We start from the raw sequence: 18,449 nt of genomic DNA, 5'->3' as shown, positions 1-18,449 counted from the left end.
GTGCGTCTTTTGTTTTACATCTCGAGACTGGCAGGCTGTTAGGAATGGGGTTCTCGTACAGCTGTTGGGGCCGTGCCTGCATACAGGTGCCGTTCTGTCGAGGCGGGGGGGACTACCAGTGAGCGGGAGGTGTGTGCTCCGGCGCGTTTTCCAGCAGAAGCCAGGGGTGATGCGCCACGGCTGCGGGGGCTCCCCAGGGGAGGGCCTGGCCGGCGGGCCAGGGCGCGGTGAGGCCCTGCTGGCTCCTACCCGCGGCCTACAGCAGGGCCCGGCGGGTGCCGCTGGCGGCCGGGCGGTGCCGAGCGCGGCCAGGCCGTGCCCGGCCAGGGCTGGGCGATGCCTGGGGGCGGAGGCCGCGCAGCCCCCGGCTCCCCCTCGGGCGGGCGGGCCGCGGCGCCTGCCGCTCCCGGCGTGCCGCGCGCGCCGGAAGTGACGACATCTCGCGCCGCCGCCGCGCGCGTTGCGTAGCGGCTATGTCGGGGCGGCGGGAGCGGGGCCCGCTGCAGCGGGTGCAGCGGCGGAGCCGGGAGCTGCAGGCGCAGGTACCGCGGCGGGCGGCCCGGCTGGGCCCGGGGCGCTGGGCCGAGCCGAGCTGAGCTGGCGGCTGCCGGTGCCCGTTCTGTGTTGCAGGTGCAGGCGCTGCGGGCGGAGAGCGCAGCCCCGGCCCCCGGGCGGCGGGAGGCCCTTCGGCAGAGGTGAGGCGGCGCCGCAGGGGTCCCCTCCCGCCGGAGCTGCGGGGGCCCGGCCTTGCTCCCAGCCCCTGCCCCCGGCCTTCCCCTCTCTCTTTAAGAAGCGCTCCGTGGCCAGGAGTCGCACAGCTTAACTCTGTGTTGTGGGAAGAACCATCTCCTGGTGGCTCTGAGCAAAGCCCCTGCCAGGTTCGCCGCTTCCCCGTCACCTTTGCAGCAGCAGAAGGAGCAGATGGTTCCCTGGGTGCCTTTCCGTTTTTTTCCTAATCGTACAGATCTCTTCCCTGCCCCTTCTCACTTGTCTGTTTTCCAGAAGCCATAGGCCAGCTGCTTCCCAGTCCCGAAGGGCTGAGGGAGTTTTAAGTGGGTATTTGCCCATCACAGGTATCAGTCAGCTAAGTTGCCATTTGGGCGTACATTGGTATTTGTCAGGCTGTGTGCATGCAGGCAGGCAAAGTTCGGAGTATCTATATTGACACGTTTCAGTAAGCATGCGTGATTTGGGTCACACGTTCTGAATTTTAAGAAAACACCCTCTGTCTTTCAATGCAGATGTATGCAGCTGAAGAAACTGGTGGATGAGAATACAAATGCTCTTTATGCTTTGAAAAAAGTAAGTATGGAGACAATTTGTTAATGGTTTTCTCCAAAATACATCACCAAGAGTATTTAGAGAATACCAGCCTCCTTCGATTTTAGATGTCTCATGTCAAGAGCAGTGCCTAGCCCTGCACAATCCCCAACTGGGATCTCTGAGATCCGTGTATATTACTTAAAGCACATTTTTAATGCTTTATTGTGTACAAGTTCCGTGCTTAAAATCTTTATCAACCCAATATGTTATAAAATAATGTTTATCAACCCAATGCATTGTATTGGAAGCAGGGAATGCAGATTTGAAATTTAGCTTGAAATTTTATCTTGGCAGAATGCAAGGGCAAGAAAGGTCTCACTAAACAGGGAGTGACAGTGCCCAGGAAGGTGCGGGTTTGTAAGCCATGTCTGGAAAACTAACTTTCTAGGGGAACTTTAACTGTTTTACTTAAACTTTGATTCTTTGAGCAATTTGTTGTGTTTTTCTTTCTCAGGCTGATGAGCCTGCACCTGTGGGGAATTACAGTCAGAGGAAAGAAGAAGAAGAAAAGCTATTGCTAAAACTTTCTCAGCAGCTGCAGAAACTTGTTCTTGTCTTGGATCAAGATAATGTGACTACGAGTTACGGGGTGTAAGTAGCTTAAACAAACAAATACAATCTGTACTTTTGTAGATTTGTAGATGTACGGTTGGAAAGGACCCTGAAAAATTTTTAATCCATCCCCTTTATTGTCTTAACACACAGTTAAAACAAAAGTGCTCCTGAGCCAGCTCTTACGGGCTTGTTTTCTTGATGCAGTCGTTAAGGACTCCCTGGAGTTTTCAGAGGGTGTTGGTTAATGGCTGAAATACAATGTGGCGGTTGAGAGGAGAGGGTGCAGTGTGGCCTGTAGGCTCAGGAAGGAAACACCATTGGAATTTTGGAGTTTTTTCAGATCAGGACAGAGAGTAAAACAGGAATGACAATTCTGTATCTGGATAACATCTTTGCAGAGAAGCCCATATTGCAAGGCTTTACAGAAATTTCGGGAAAATTTGTTAAAATAATAATTTTAAAAGTTTGATTTATTTTGTTTAGGGATCAGGAACATCAGAAAGATCCTCAAGCAGAAGATGAGAATGAAGAGGAGGAGGAGAGTGAAGATGAGGAAAGTAGTGAGGAGGAAGACAGTGAAGAAGCCGATGAGGATAAATTGTTGGATGATCCGAATGTTAAAGAATGTATTGCAGTTGGGAACTTTAATGCACAGCAGGAAGGAGATCTCACATTTATGGTAACTATGTCTTTGTAAAAGTTTTTTTACTGCAGATCATTCTGTATTAAGCAATAACTGTAATTAAATCCTGTTCTTCGGGATTCAGCCAGTTCCTTGTGGGATTCAGGAGAAATGGCTTTTCCTGGTGTACAGTTGGCTTAGTGGAGTCCAGTATCCTTTTGCCACCTTCTGTAGTGGCAGGGTCTGTCACGGTAGTCTTGTGATCTCTGTTGTAGGGAAAAATAAGCTTTTGTTTGTTTAATTGTGCCTGGAGCCCTTTTGAAATACTTGGTTGTCTTTTCTCTGTCTCTCTTTCTAATGGCAAAGAAAGGGGAAGTCCTGCTTATACATGACAAGAAGGCAGATGGCTGGTGGGTAGCCGAAAACTCGAAAGGGGAGAGAGGCCTCGTTCCTAGAACCTATCTTGCGGTTAGTCTTATCTTGTTCTAGTCTCACCTCTGTTATTTTATATCTATTAATGATAGTGTGTCTGCGTAAGATTGATCATAATGCTTACGTGGGGACACACAGTAGTGTTTTGCCAGTTGTTTGGAAATAATACTATGCCTGTATACATCTATGGAGATAGCTAGCAAAAGCAGTATTTTTGTGCCTTGTGAAGATGCGACATATAAATGCAGAGAAGTTTCTTGAATATGAAGGTCATAATCTTTTTCACTAAAGATCAGCTCTGAAGATTCCAAGCTGCTATGGACTAATTTGGGCTTTTCATAATTTATATGAAATGTGAATCCTTGTGAATGTTGGAGTATTTTGTAATTTGACACGGAAGAACCTTCTAAAAATTGATTTTAAAGCTTTGTAACTTGTATTTTTTTTTTTAGAGTTGCTTACACATGTTAGTTTATGTACTTACGCAGGTGTATATCCAGTGGTGGTGGACACTGAAGTGTGGGTGCACAGCTGGGATTGAGTGATCAGATGGAACAAAGCTTTTTGCAATGCAACTAAAGAACATGCTGAGTAGCTAGCTTTTTACTTCATGGTGCTGATGTATTTCTCTTTAAAAATCCCTTTGCAAATGCATTCTCTTGCTTACTTGTTGCTGTAGCTGCAGAGCTAAGGGCAGTATTCTGCAGTTACAGTGCTATGGAGTAATACATTACAGATGGAAAAATCTCCTCTTCTGAACTATTGAGATGTGCTATGGTTGGAGAAAGCATTTTTAAAAACAGAACTGTGAAGAAATCGAGCCCTTTGCCATTTTGAATCTGATTTACAGGTCCATAGTGAAGGTGGTGAAAGCCAAGCGCAAAGTGAAGAACACATAGAAGTGGTGGATGAAACAGCAAGTGGAACTGAAATTAAGAAAAGGTAAATGGAGTGATGTGAAGGCAAGTAAGTATAAAATGACTCTTCCTCCTTAAATCGGGCAGTTTTCTTACATTTCTGACAGTGAGAATACCTCACAAGGGTATTTGCTTGTTTGAATTTTTCTTTTCAGTACAGGAGTGCACTTGGTTTTTTTTTTTTTTTTCTCCAGTCTGCAGGCACATTTTTACTTGAGCGGGTTTGTTGGGGAGTTTTGCTTTGGTCTGCCTTTTTTCCCCTCAAAATCAAAGAATGACTGGGTCATGAGACAGTCTAGCAGTTAGTCTTAGTGACTAGAAATACGTTGTTAGTAGTTTCTCAGATAGATACGGTTATTAAACTGCTGCTATTTAAAAACTAATCAATATTTAGTGTTCAAATTTTTGTCCACATGAGGATGATGTATTATAAAAAATAATTATTTTTCTTCCAGAACAGATTCTCACTGGAGTGCTGTAAGAAGAGCTGTCACGGAGGTAGGTGTATCTCTTACATAGCAGCTTCATTTACTGTCATGTTAATTATTTTGTAGACAAGGTTTGCCTTTTATTACCAAGCGCTGTTTCTCACATTGCAGGCCACTGGTTTTAAATGACAATTTTTTTTTTTTTTTAGCAAGGAATACTACAGGAATGTTCTCCCATACTTTAGAAATGGGCTGCAGCCCAGCCTATGTGTCCAAATGAAGATGCAAATAAGATGTCTTTTGTTGTTTTGCCACAGTAGGGCTTTACCAGTTCTGTGCTGGGTGTGATTTTGTTCTGTAACTGACTGCTCTGCTGCAGCTTGGAAACGGAGGGGGAGTTTAACAAATTGGGTCTGGCTGGGTTCATACAGGAAACAGAGCAAAAGCTCCTGAGGGTGGGTGAAATTAGCTTCAGGTGAGGAGAGGTGGCTGATGCCCTGGATCTCTGATACTTGTTGTGTGAGACTTCTAAATTAGGATAGAATTACATGTTAAGTAGCAGGAATACTAACATACTTTTTCTTTGTCTCTCTCCCCCCCCCACCTCCCCTGGCCCTCGCCCCCCCTTGTCGTTTTTTTAATAGAATGACACAGTAGAGGTACTGGCAGCCACAGGAGCAGTTCCTGCAGGATTCCGCCTATCCACACTTTTCCAGCTCTTAGAGAAAGGTAAGGTTTTCTCACAATAATTGCAGTGCAGATTTCTCAGGTGTCTGTGGTGAGTTCCTTATCCTGTTTACTAGCCTACTGGACTAAAATCAGTCTTGCTTAATTATAGTTGGGTAATCTGTACAGGCTATATTTGACCTATCAAATGATGTATAAAAGGTTTTTTTTTTTTCCTTTTTCAGTTAAGTTTTGATTTATCTGTGTGAAATCCTGGCCATGCTGGCAATGACAAATTTCCTAATGATTTTAAAGATTTTCCTCTTTGTGAGATACTTCCTGTGGGTGTTGCAGAAAAGGATGCTTTTTTTTTTTTTTTAATCTTCCCTTTGTCTCAAAGGCCTTTTGGAATCTCTTCAAATACGTTACACGTTTCCTATCTTTTTGTTTAAAACTGTTTCAAATCAATTGTTGTTTCTGTTAATTAAATTACTGTGCTTGTGGAATGAAATGCTGCAGAATGCTTATGAATAGTAAAAGTACCCTTTTTGAAGGGTGCTTGTAGAAGATATCTCCGTGGTTTTGTTTGGACCAGTCAAATATTCAAATGGACATCTGAATTTTGGGTGTTGTGGCAATAAAGATCATAAAAAAAAAAAAGTAAAGTTTTAAAATTATTTTTGTTGTAGGCAATCAGTTTCGAGCAAGCTACTTTTTGCAGCCTGAGCTTACTCCATCACAGGTGGCTTTCAAAGACTTGGTGTGGAACTCTGAAAAAAATACTGTGAGTATTACTGGTAAGAAAGCTATGATACTTTTGGCTTGAGAGAAATTTCAGGATCTCTAGATGCGAAATGCTGCAATATTTCATATTGGTGGGTGGATACTGCTGTGGAACAGAGGATAGATTTCTATGTCAGTCGAGACTCCTTAGGCAGTAGATGTTATCACATGCTACTCTCTAATAGGCAAAAAATCAGTACAAATCATCGTGTTGGGTAAGAATCATGTTTCATCTTACATCTGTGGGTTCCTTCCCTGTCTGGGGTGAAGCAGATCTGCATGGGTGACTAGTCTGAATCTTTATACCATAAACTTCTGCTAGGCACTGTGAAATCACGGAGTTAATTTGTCTTTCATTTTGGCTAGTGTTTATGCCTTCATTTGCCCATTTTTAGAATATTTCTTCTCAAACTTTGAATAGGACCTTCTGTCTGTCATGCTAAAATGTCTGTAGCAATCTCCTTAGAAGAGAGCTAAAGGCTTATGAAGAAATTTTGGTGCTGCTGCTAATACTACACAAGCATTGTGGTTAGAGGAATCTGGTCGAGTGAACATTACACTTGGTCATCTCAGGAAATAAACACAAAATGTTACCACGTGTAGGAAGACCTTGTAGATTTAATCCTCCTTCTGTTGTCTGTATTTCAGATTTATCCTAGACCAACTAGAGTATCCCTGATTGTAACTTTATGTAGCTGTAAAATGATTCCTCTCCCGGGACTCAGTATACAGGTTCTCAGTAGACATGTTCGGCTCTGTCTGTTTGATGGCAATCGGGTAAGTTGTTTGGCTATCAAAAAAAGTCTGGATGAGATGTGGATCTTTTCAGGATCTTTCACGCTCTGATTCCTCTGGTAGCCAACTCCTCCAGCTCCTCGCTCAGAGAGACACACACACACAAAATCTGCCTCCCAGCCACTTAACTCTCTCTCTGTACCCTCAGTGTCTCACTTGAGGTCGTGTGGGCCCCCAGTAACCTGTGGTCTGGCTAGTTGATGGCACCTAGATGTACGCACACACATGCATTTGGAATAGAGAGCTCATTCACCCAGAAAAATAGTTATAAATGCAGTTTAATGAGTAAACAGGGCAGACTGCACTGATCAGGTGCTGTGCTGGGCATGGCCAGACATGCATACTTATCCCTCTGTTTTCCCACCCTTGTTACTCCACAAAGCACCTTGATCCCTCCCTTTTTCTGCCTTTGGTTTCTCCCCTGAACATGCCTGTAGTAAGTCACGTGCAGTCCCAAAATGCCTTTCCCCTGCCTGCCAGCACCTTGTACCCCTAAGCAGTGACCCCTTTCAGTCTGTAAGGTGATCCAGCAAGCTGCTCCGGTTGACTTGTCACAACAGGGCTCACACCCAGGCCCTGGGGCTGACAGCTGTCCTGGGCAGCCCTGGGAGGGGCTGGGGTGGAAGCTCCATTTCTCCGAGTCCATAATTTCAGTTTCCCCACCTGCCATTGTGCCTCTTTGCTCCTTTAGGTTTGTGGAGATGAGTGTGTTCTGGGCTGATCTCCTGTGATGGGCCTGGGAGTAGCTGTTGTCAGGGTCATACCAAGATTCCTCCACTTGCTGTTGATCCTCTGTGTTCCTCTGTGCGCACATGTAGCGCATCTTTTTTATAACAGGGTCTAGCGCTGACGATCTGGCAGTTTTCGTTCAGCTGCGCTGAATGCTGTTGCGGGCGAGGGGACTGTTAGTGGTGTATATGAAGCAAGAATGGCTGGAAAGTGCTCTGTGGCTTCAGGGAAAACTTCTGCTAGTCCTTTAAACTGAAGCCATCTGATAAAATTGAAGAGAAAGTGTAATTTCATTTGTTGTGTGCAGTGTTGGATTAATCAGGGATGGTACTGCATGTTCTTAAAGCTTAAAGCATAGCTTTCCAGAAACACTTGCCGTAGCTTTTTTTCACCGCTGTCATGCTTCAGGTGCTGAGTAACATTCACACAGTGAGAGCTACGTGGCAACCTAAAAATCCTCAAACATGGACCTTTTCTCCGAGGGTAGGTATCTTGCTCAGGAGGTGACATAGCCAAGTAACTGTCTGTTTACAGCTGCTTATTTACTGACATCTATTACTTCTGGTATTTGTGTTGGAAATAAAATGTACTGCAACCAAAATGAATATGCAGAAAAGACATGCTGAAGTGCGTGAATTCAAACTAAACTGAGTGCTTTAGCAAAAACACTTTGGAGAAAAGAGTTGGGGGGAAGGAAAAGTAGCAGAAGGGACTGGTGATGCAGCTGGTGACACTGGTTAACTTTGAATCAGCATCAGGCGGACGCTACGCGGTGTATGTGGAGAAGGGAAGAGACTAGCCACTGTGCATGTGAGCTTTTGCTTTGATTTCATTTTAAAAAGAGCACATGCTTGGCCCCATGTTTCAGGTGCCATGCAGGGCCACGCTCACAGCAGTAATGTTGTCATCTTACCCCAGTCGTTGCTGTGTTCTTGTAAGGAATTAAGTGCTTTTTGACATCTAAAGTTCTTTAATGGCTTGTTAGCGCACACGGAAGTACCTTGGTAGCATAGTTGTGTTGCATGGCAAGATAAAGAGTAAGGGGAGCAAGGTTTCAACTGAAATCGGTTCTCTACCCTGATCTTGTTTTATATGCAATGGGATTGAGCTTGAGATCCTACATGAATGAGTGATTTGTTTGATGGCCTTTAAAAATTAGTTGTTTTTTTTGATAGGTACATTCACTTTTTTTTTTTTCCCTCCCCCACCCCTCTCCCTGTTTTAGGTAACGGGCATTTTACCCAGCTTGCTTGATGGGGACTGTTTTGTCAGGTCCAGCTCTCTGTCTTCAGACATTGGTATATTATTTGAACTTGGCATCACTTATCTTCGCCATGTAAGTGGGTAAAGTTGCAGTATAAATTGTTCCAAGCACAGATTTATAAAGTGGACCAGCTGTTCCAATATTTGATGTTAAGCTGTAGTATCCCAGCAGCAAACTGTGAGATCCAAATGGAAATTTAGCTGAACCTTTCTTGGCTTACTAAAAGATTGTCTGCCTTTTGGCTTCTGGGAGGGAGGAGAACGATGCTGGATTTTGGAACTGTTTAGAGAATAAAAGACTTCCTGACTGGTGGACATGAATGTACCTTTACAATGAAACAACTTCTGTTCGTCTGTTAAAGATCTCATGTAACGTGATCGCAAAGGACCAATTCCCTCTTCACTCCTTACGTTGTTTTTCTATCTTTGTGATTTGTTTCAGACTACTGTGCTATATAGTTTGGAAACTAAAATTTTAACTGTTTAAATAGTATGGACTCTGGTTTGTAGCTGGAATTGATACAGATATTTCCTATCCATCTAGGATATGCTTCTGAGAATTACAACGGGTAGTAACACGATAGATGGTAAAGCCCATAAGAACTACCGTAGTAGAAGGCAGATGCATCCAGGAGCATAAGAAACAGTGATATTTGGAGGATACAGTGGCTTTTCAGAACAGGCCACTGCTCTGGAAGGTCTCAGCTATTTTATCAACAAGACTGACTTGAGTCTCGCTGCCTCTTTCCGAACACTTACGTTTTCATTATGGTCACGATCTTCCTCAGTTGAATCTTGGCAGTCAAGTAAATCGTGGGTGAAAGATGAAAAGCAGGGTAACCCAGAACAGCTAGTAAGCAGGGTGTTAAACGGTGGGCAGCAGAATCCTGAAAAGATGGAGCTAGAGAAGTTGCAAAGGGTGCTGTTGCTGTATTTTATCTTTCACTAACACGGGTGTGAACTTAGTGTGCAAGAGTGTAGTGCCTGTGGTGATGGGGAGGAGAGACCTGCCAGGAGCGTGGTGGGGTTGCAGAACTGTTGCTCAGGGGGATGAGCAGAGCGTACATCTGTAGGGAGCTGGGCTGTGACAGTTGTGGTGATGAACAGCGTGTTGGTGGGCAGTGGTTCAGAGCCCTAATGGGACAAAATTGCCCTCCTCACGCTAATCTGAGTAGTCAAGTTTAGGCGAAGTTGTCTGCTTCTGTTTATGGAGTAAGTTTAAATGAAAGCTGAAGTGTTTACAAGTTCCTACCTGCTGTTACTGGTGCTTTTGGGGTCTGGAGGCGGATGGGCTGGCACACAGGATCAGCTCCCATTCCCGGGCACTGTCTCTGGTACTGCAAATAAAGCCTTCTGATGCGCTGGGTCTCTGGCTTGGAAACTGATGACTCTGGAATCAGATGGATAAATCCTCTGGACAAACTTCTTCCTGTCCTTTTCTCTGTCCTGCACTCTTTAGAGCATCAGTGCAGCTTTGGGTGCTTTTACATTTTGTATCTGTGCATTTCTTCTCTTTCAGGAGCCTGATGTACTTGGGTTTCCCTTATGTCAAACTTAAATGTGTGTCTCTTGGCTTTATAAATCCTCATGTCTTAAATATGTTCATAGATGATCACCTTCAGCATAACTGTGTGTGCTGTTTGGTAAACATCTTCAAACACCTGTGAATGTGACACAGTCAGTGTTTGCTTACCGCTAATCTGGGGCTTTTACCATTTTTACAATTTTCGTGTGATTATCCTAAACAATTGTTTGTGGTTCAGTTACTCATTCTGGTTTACCTGCTCAAATTATTGACGTTTCTCTTTTTTTCTAGTCAACAGGTGAAAGAGGAGAGCTAAGCTGTGGCTGGGCATTTCTGAAGCTTTTTACTTCTGATGGAATGCCTGTTCCTTCCAAGTACGTTTGCTATGTTTTCCTTCTCTCTTTCTCTCTGTGAATTAACATATGTATTTATATGCATATATTTTAGGCCAGGAGTTCATATTTCATACTTACACACCAAGAGGGGCAGGTGTAACCCAGACTAAAGCGCAGGTTGTGCTGGGTCTTTCAGTGAGAATGCCGGTCCTGCTTCCACACCCGGTGTACGTTCTACCAAGTTTGTGTGGGAAAAGTGCTCCCTGTGCCCAACATTCAGGTTTGAAATGTTGCAAGTTAGTGTGTGTTGAAAAATATTCTTCAGGAATTTTAAAACTATGGAAAAGCCTGAGTTAATAGGGAGTTTTTTAGTGTTCTGTTTATATAAAATAGAATCATTACCCAAACTGAAGGTGGCAGCGTCCTTTTTGATTCCAGCTCTTCCTGACGTGCACTTTATATCCATTTCACATGTAAAAATTAGCAGATTGGTTTCCAAGACTAAGCAGCTAAGAGTTGTGAATTTATCTCTTACCTCACTCGGAGAGTGTGAATAAGCTTATGTTTTGCAGTTGATTTTATGATTAATGATAGTTGGACCCATGAACTAAATAATAATGAAATTACATATTTCTATTTTATTAAATGTAGGAAAGCTTTTTATTAATTTACAGAATTATTCATCGTAGATAAGACTTGTGATACTTTGGTTTTTACCAAATATATATAGATATGTATGTGTATTCTGAATATACTTGGATTACAGGGCAAAAAAAAATACCCACGGGAGACCTCTACTGCTCTATTAAGTCTCTAAATCTCTTCTAAATGTAATCTCTAATGTTATTTTTCTGTTTCATTAATTAAATTTGGTGTCTACAGAGTGAAATGCCATGCTTCCTGCAACAGTGACTTACTCTTGACAGAACTGAGATTACCTTATTCTTCAGTGTTTTAAATTTTCCATTTCTAAAATGTACTATGTAAGCGATGACTCCTTAAAAACGTTTTAGTGAAACAATTGCTAAATTTCATATAAGAAAAATACTGGGGTCATGTGGAAAAAAAATCAATGTTGCTAATTTCTTTTAAAATAATTAACTACTTTCCCAATATAATACAAATCTATCATTTGAGATTTGGCTACTTAATTAGGCGTAGTCATTTCACATAAAATACTAGTCATAACATCAAGCACCATGTCAGTTTTTTATTTGAGATAGCAGGCAGCTTGCTTTCTCGGGAAATGGTTGTGCTGTTCTCGCGTATCCTTTTATCTTTTTATTTTCACTGTGTTGCTTTTCTTTCACAGGATGCATGAGCTGCTATTAAATGGTGGTACTCCCTACGAGAGAGGCATTGAGGTTGACCCATCGATATCAAGAAGAGGTGTGTTTCTCCTAAACACTATAAAACTAGAACGATATCACAAATGTTACACCGATTTTACAACATGCTCTCGTTATCTCCTGTTAGCACGCAGTCACCACAGCCTGGTTTGGTTTTGTTTTGATGCCCTCCTGAAACACAGTTTTGTGTGTTCTTATTTTGCACAAGAGAACTGGCTGGTGGGATTTGGAACCATCTGCCAGTGCTGATGTTTCTGTAATATCCAGCGTTTGCAGGTTGAAGGTTAGTTCTGGGAAATGGATTCAATTATTTCCTTAACTGCACTTAACAGTTCGTGGCTATGGGCTGACGGATGGTACAAGGCTCAGCAGTTACACTGGTCTAAAGAGTTCCCAAGCCAGCCTGTTCAAGTCCCGTATCACTTGCGCGTAAGATCCACGCGTGCATAAATATGCTACAGAACATCTGTACTGGGTCTTCCCTGTGGGCTTGAATAAAGCTTCCCCAAGAGTTGGTTCAGATGATAGACCACTTGTGTTTTAAATAAGGGTGGCCATGGCTTTCCTCCAGAAGCTGTAAAAATACCCGTTTGCCAGCGACACATGCTGCGAGCAACGGGAGGCCTTTACCATTTGGACGCTTACCTCTGCGTTACTCCAGGCATATCATGAATCCACCGTACTACAGAGAGGCAATAGCTTATGTTCAACCAAATGTTGATAGAGCCGATGAATCTTCAGACGTGCAGTTCCTCCTGGTTTTTAGACTATCCTTAAACCATTACAGTTTTAGTAAAACATCTCATGCCAAATTTAAATGCCCGTTCTTGTAATATAATTCTTAATGTTCTTTCCAAATGATTGATTTCACAGTGAGTATTTCTTTCTTCAGCAGGCAGTGGGGTTTTTCATCAGTTTATGGCACTCAGGAAACAGCCTGTGCTTCTAGTGAAACTGAGGTCACTAAGTGTGCAGTCAAAAGCCGTCCTGAAGTAAGTATTCGTGTGTGCTGCCGTAAACTGGAAGAGTATTTCACATAGCCTCGAATGGTCCCAGAGATCTAAAGTATTCCCCTTCCCTGGAGCACTGGCCATGGAAAAAACCGAGGGTCGTGTTCCCGGCTTATCATACTTGATCTCTGTTTGATGCTCAGAGCTATTTTGTTGAAAACAAAGTCTTTAGGTAAGATTAAGAACTGCGACAGCAGGAGTCTGTATCCATGTATGCTGTATCAATGTATGCCTTCAAAAGTTGTGATGGGTTCGTGGAGATGACAGTATGAGCTAATGAATAATATCCGTGAAGCTGTCATTACCCTCAGGTTTTACTGAATGTTTCATAGGAGCAGTTTTCAATAAAAATCTCAACCGCATGTTCTTTATTTTCCCAATAGTTTGCTTCCAGAAACGTTACTGGGCAGTATGTGCTACATCCATCTCTTGATATTTTATCGACAAATGCTTGGTGATGCCCTCCTGAAAGACAGAATAAGCATACAAAGCGCAGGTAAGAATTGCCGTTGCGGAGAATTAACTCCGTATGGAGAGTGTGTTGGAGAAAGATCAGGTTCATAAAGAGAGTTACTCTCTCCAGAGTCTCCCTTTTGTAAGAGAAAGCAGGCGGCTGCAGGAGCAACTCTCCCAGCTGCAGGGCGTGTAGTATTTTGTTCCTTTGTAGTGCTGCCATTGTCCGACCATCTCACAAGGTGAGGAAGTCATGCTGCCTGTGTAGAGGATTTCAGTGTGTTTAATTTTCGCTCTGCAGGTGTTGTGGGGACAAACAGAAAGCTGTTGTCCCTGTAGACAAAAGGGAACAGCCTCTTGCTGTGAGTACCACCGCTCGGTGTGTTTGTATTTCAAACTAGTAATACTTCAGCCCGCATCTGATATGTTACCCTGTTTGACATCACGTAGCAGAATGCAAACCCCACCGGAATAGTTTTGTTTTCCGCACGGTAGGAATGAAGTGCTTTCAGTGAAATTCTCATTTTAAAAAAGCCTGTGCAGGTAGGTAGAGTTATTTCTAAATAAATACAAATAAATGGAAAGCCAATAAAGGTAAAGGATTATTTGGAAGATAAATGTTTCCTTTTCACCACCCATAGGATGAGAAATTAGGCATGCATACAGGTTTACTCATTAATTTCTAGTGTCTGCATGCTCTCTGAGTTACAGAAGAGATTAGGCAGATGTTTCTGTCATTGAGGCTAAGTAATCCTCTTTTTTTTTTTTTTTTTTTTTTCGTTATTTACTTATTGACTAATGCAGCAGGAAGAGACAGAACTCTGGAAGAGTTCTGGTTTTAGAACTCAGTATCTTGCTCTGATTTTGTAACTGTCTTAGTCCTTCCACATCTTTCAACAGCCTTTGACAGAACTGTAATAGTTTATAGTCTCCTCCATTTTAATATCAATTTGAAATATGGAAAAATTACATTTCTTAACTGTACTACAGGTGAATTTGTACACCAATACAATATATATTGGTACTGCAAAGTTGCTTTCTTGTGTTTTCTCCCTTTTCTTCTCCAGACTGAATTATTGTCTGTTCCTATGGCAAATAAATTTGCATGTGCACTTACGAGCACTTTTAACTTACATTCTTTAGCCATACTTAGGCACCTGAATTACAGGTTTGTCTTTCAGAGGTGCTCAGAACTTTAACTTCCTTCCTGATTTTCTTGAGCTTTAATACACATTCTGCGTATATGGACTTCGGTATCTGGAAGGCAGACCCTTCTAGAAATTAATGCTTTATTTAATAAACTGACCACAGAGAAATGAAACTGCTTAGTTTTTAAAGGCTAGTTAGGAACTGTCACCCTTACTTGATTTGATCTTTATAATGTAGGACAATAGATAAGGCTAATGACCTCTCCTGGAGATAAATTGCATCCATTTGGATTCAGGCCTCATTTGAAATGATTTAAAGGCTTTCCCCCAGGGTTTCAGAAGTTGTTCTGTTAGCCATTTTCTGCTTTTTACTAGTGTAACGGGAGATTTTTCTTATTTCAAAATCAGCTAACGGGTAGCTTAAAATGCCAGTTATATTCCACAAAAGTAATCAGTTCTGGCTTGCTTCCATGTTTTATTATCGGTAAATTACTAATGTTTACTAAACTTTCCATCAACTTGCACATAAAGAGACAAGTGTAAAATCACAAGAAAACCAGAACTCCATTGTGTGTCACTTGTAGCGCTCTTGTAGTCTTATCCACAATCTCATTAACTAAAATAACGACAGGACCACCGCGCCGCTGGGGTCAAGGCGTGCTGCCCTTCCTAGGAGCGAGCGCTGGTTCCTGCGGTCCCAGCGAGGCAGTGCTGCCCTGCCCCACGGTTCTGACACACCAGCCTGTTCGGCTGCACCAAGACCGCTGGCCCCAGCAGCTGACGGGGGGGCACGCGGGAGGCCTAGGCGCTTTGGGGATGTGCCCCATTTGGTACGTTTACTCTGTCACTTGTTACCCAGCTACCTTAAGACCGCACACAACGTGAGCCAGGTTAAGGTAGAATGAAAGCATGTTTACTCATCCAAACCAAGCAGCACAATTTCAGATGTTTATTAAAAAGACAGGTGCAAAAATGAGGAAAACCACCTCAGTCTACCTGTACGTGAAGCCAGGCAGGTCTCCTGCTTGCTGGCTTCTCCTAAAAACCCAGCAGTTGTGGTTTGTGTGTCGCTGTCAGGGTAACTGTCTCTCAGCCATTCAGTTTGCTGCAGTCAGAGAATGCAGTTGATGGAGAGCTCTTCTGCCTTCCCTGCTGCTCCGGAGTACCATTGCAGCTAACTTTCCCTTTGAAATTATCTGAGGGGAGGGGATGTGCTGAACACCTTGATGTGTTGATGCCCTGAAAATCATCCTGTTTCTTCCTTAGCCTTTGAGTGTGTGTGTTTTCTGTTTCAGATGTAATCTGTAGTCCTATTTTAGCAACTTTCCCTCAACTCGTGGATCAGCCAGACCTGATGGATGCACTTCGGGTATGTTATCTATGCAGCGTTCAATTGCATCTGTTGTGTCAGGATTTCCCAGATAGTTTGCAGAATCTGAGTTTGGGTTTGTTTGGGTTTTTTTTCTTTTTTTTTAATGGCATGAAAAGGTAACTTTTCTGCTGTTTGGTTTTCCATTTAACTGTTTCAAGTACATACAGCTCTTGTGTCTTAGTGCCTGCAAAACTGCAAGAGAAGGCTCGAGTACGTTCCGAAGGGATGCAGAGACATGAACTGGCTAGTTTGAGTGCCGCTAGCCATGCAGCCACAGCAGGAGCGTGCTCGGGTGGGTTAGTGCCAGGGAGGAGTGGGGAGTGTGAGGGAAGTGGGACTGTGGCAGGAGCTGTGGGACTGCAGGAGAGATTTTTGCAGCTAAAAATGGAATTGCTTTAGATCTCCACCATCCCAGTCTGATTTGACATTTCACTTCATTTTAGAGCGCTTGGGCAGATAGAGAAAGAACGTTGAAGAGATCCGAGAAGGTAAAAAATTAGAGTTTTTTATTTGACATACGTTCAATCTAATTTGAACAAGAAGCTTTCTGTCAGTGTTATTGCTAGTTAACTTTTTCTCTCGCTGTACATTTATTTAGAAAATGTAGATATGCTAAATGCAGTTCTTAACGTTTCTTTACCCATATTTATACCAGTAAGCTAGGAGGAGTATGAAGTTAACTTGTAACCCTTTGTCTCTGCGTTTGTGTATGGTTGTTAGCGGGGAACCTGTGGCAGGTTCATACCCGAAGCGTGGCTCCCTTTCACGAGGTGCTTCCAGTACTTGACTGGTAAAAACTTTCCACTGATACAACAGGGGCCGTGTATGTTCACAGAATAATCTCTCCTCCTCCAGCCTCTGAGCTCCAGACCTCCCATCAGTCTGCCTGAAAAAGACCTCTGAATTCTGCAAGTCTCCCTACCTCAGACAGATGTAACCGCCATCCAGTTTTGGTGTGTAGACAGCTAGGAACAGAATTGCCCATGCCACCAGGCTTACCCTACCTTGGTCCTACCGCCTGTTCTCTGGACAAAGAGAAGCTGTAGGTAACGGAACGGGAAAGGCACTGGCTCTTGGTCCAAGGCACTTCATTTCTTGGGAGCAGCAGCAGGGTATCTCATTCACTGTGCGTGCTACTGAATAGAGAGGCGAGAAGATCTCCTCGTTTGTGCAAACAAAACAAAATGCTGTTGAGTCAGAATTGCTTTTTCAGGGTCATTTATCCAAAACGAAAGCTGATCTGCTCAAAGAATTAGTAACTCCTCGGTATCCCAGAACCATCCAGTTTTACCTGATCTGTCATGTGCCACTCCCGTGGTAGGATTGCTGCCTGGTGAATTCTTACTCCTTGCACGGCTGTGTGACTTGTTAGCTTAGCCGCTAAATCTGCTGCTGAGGCGTTCAGTGCCACTCATAGCGCTCACATTTCTGGAAGAGTCTTGGTGATCAAGTTTTCCAGGAGGCAGCGTGTTGCATCTGCCCTCCTTGCATGAAGGGGTTTTTCTAGTGTGCGTGTGGGAAATGAGGCGCACAGATCTTGTCTAGTTACAGCGTTGGGATCTTTCAGTGTTTGATCACTGACCGGGCTGCTGCTTAGTCTGAGTTTTTCAAACTGGTCTTTACAGGGGAGGGCGTAATTCTTGCCATGCACAAAACGTCCTATGAAAGCTGGAAGTAACAGTGCGTACGGTGTGGCCTTGCCTCCCGCCAAGAGCCACATGCTGCCAGGAGTGTGGGATCATTCCAACTCTGCCTGGGGCAGTAGAGAAACAAGTGGAGTTTGGGCTTCCAAGGCGGGGAGGATGTGGCACTACCCTGGCAGTCTCTGTGCGTGCAGAGGCTTGGGGAGCAGTCGTCGCATGCCGGTGTTCTTGGGAAGAGATACAAAACCCCCGGGAACAAAGGGCTCTCGGTGGCTGTTTCGTGGCACCCAGCAGGGTTTGGCTGCGTATCGCTGCTCTCTGTCGTTTGGAAAAGTAAGTTGGCTGGAGAGCGGATTTGTTGATCTGTGGTTTATGTAGTGTACTCCTCGGTGGCGAGTCCAAGGCCCATCTGGCCAGCCGATGCTTATTTAGGAAGGTCAGATCTTTTCCCGTTGTAATCCTGGGAACCGGGGGTTAGCCGAATGTTTTCTTCTTTGATCTTTTTCCCCCCCCTGTGCACAATACTTCTGGAGGAGTGCTTGGCAACGCCATGTATTTGAACTGAAGTACTTTCAAATCCTCTTCTCTGCAGAGAGATGGAGAATTTCTGAAATCGCTGTTTGTCCTGGTGTACCACAACTCTGTCTTCCCTCTCCTCCAGTCCACTCTCCTCCCTGACCACAAGTGGGCTGAGGAAGAGTCTGAAGCATCTCGCTGGAGAGTGATTGCTGACTTTCTGAAAAAGAGCCAAGAGAATAATGGTGCACTTCACTATCTGCTGTCATCAGAAAACACTCACAAAGCCTTTGATATCTCAGAGCTGACTTATGATTTCTTAAGAGAAGTGAGGGAAAACAATCCTGGAGTCTGAATGGATTACAGAAGAACAATTCAGGCTCTATACAAATAGGGTAACAATGTAAACGAATTCTCAGCAGAGTGAAACTGCGTACCGTCTGAATTGTAAAGAATATTTTAACACATATAAAAACGTTTTGAGACACTAAAATGTTTTTATCAGTTTAACTAATGGAAATTGTGTTTTAAATGTTTGACTTTGCAGTCTTAGACAAGGCTATGTTGTCTGTTACTCGGTGCACC

At 43.6% G+C, this 18,449-nt stretch overlaps 1 protein-coding gene across 6 annotated transcripts; it reads left to right on the top strand.

Moving 5' to 3' along the window:
- The first annotated feature begins 438 nt into the window (after window positions 1–438).
- NPHP1 (nephrocystin 1) lies at window positions 439–18,374 on the top strand. Of its 6 annotated transcripts, none has more exons than XM_056357585.1 (20): window positions 439–542; window positions 631–695; window positions 1,242–1,302; window positions 1,778–1,914; window positions 2,362–2,557; window positions 2,867–2,968; window positions 3,783–3,874; window positions 4,305–4,347; window positions 4,922–5,006; window positions 5,633–5,727; window positions 6,375–6,503; window positions 7,659–7,733; window positions 8,476–8,586; window positions 10,330–10,412; window positions 11,686–11,762; window positions 12,618–12,714; window positions 13,116–13,228; window positions 15,629–15,702; window positions 16,149–16,193; window positions 17,941–18,374. In XM_056357585.1, exons 1-20 carry the CDS (start codon window positions 474–476, stop codon window positions 18,217–18,219), a joined length of 2,028 nt encoding a protein of 675 aa, XP_056213560.1. In that variant the 5' UTR covers window positions 439–473; the 3' UTR covers window positions 18,220–18,374. The 6 variants fall into 6 exon arrangements, with proteins under 6 accessions (XP_056213560.1, XP_056213561.1, XP_056213559.1 ...); XM_056357586.1 differs by having other exon boundaries at window positions 12,615–12,714; window positions 18,010–18,374; XM_056357584.1 differs by having other exon boundaries at window positions 12,615–12,714.
- The last annotated feature ends 75 nt before the right edge of the window (window positions 18,375–18,449 follow it).

This window comes from Falco biarmicus, chromosome 12, assembly GCF_023638135.1.
Source record: "Falco biarmicus isolate bFalBia1 chromosome 12, bFalBia1.pri, whole genome shotgun sequence".
NCBI classification, from domain to species: domain Eukaryota; kingdom Metazoa; phylum Chordata; class Aves; order Falconiformes; family Falconidae; genus Falco; species Falco biarmicus.
The sequence above is the reverse complement of the archived record's forward strand: the minus strand, read 5'-3'. Positions and strand labels throughout refer to the sequence as shown.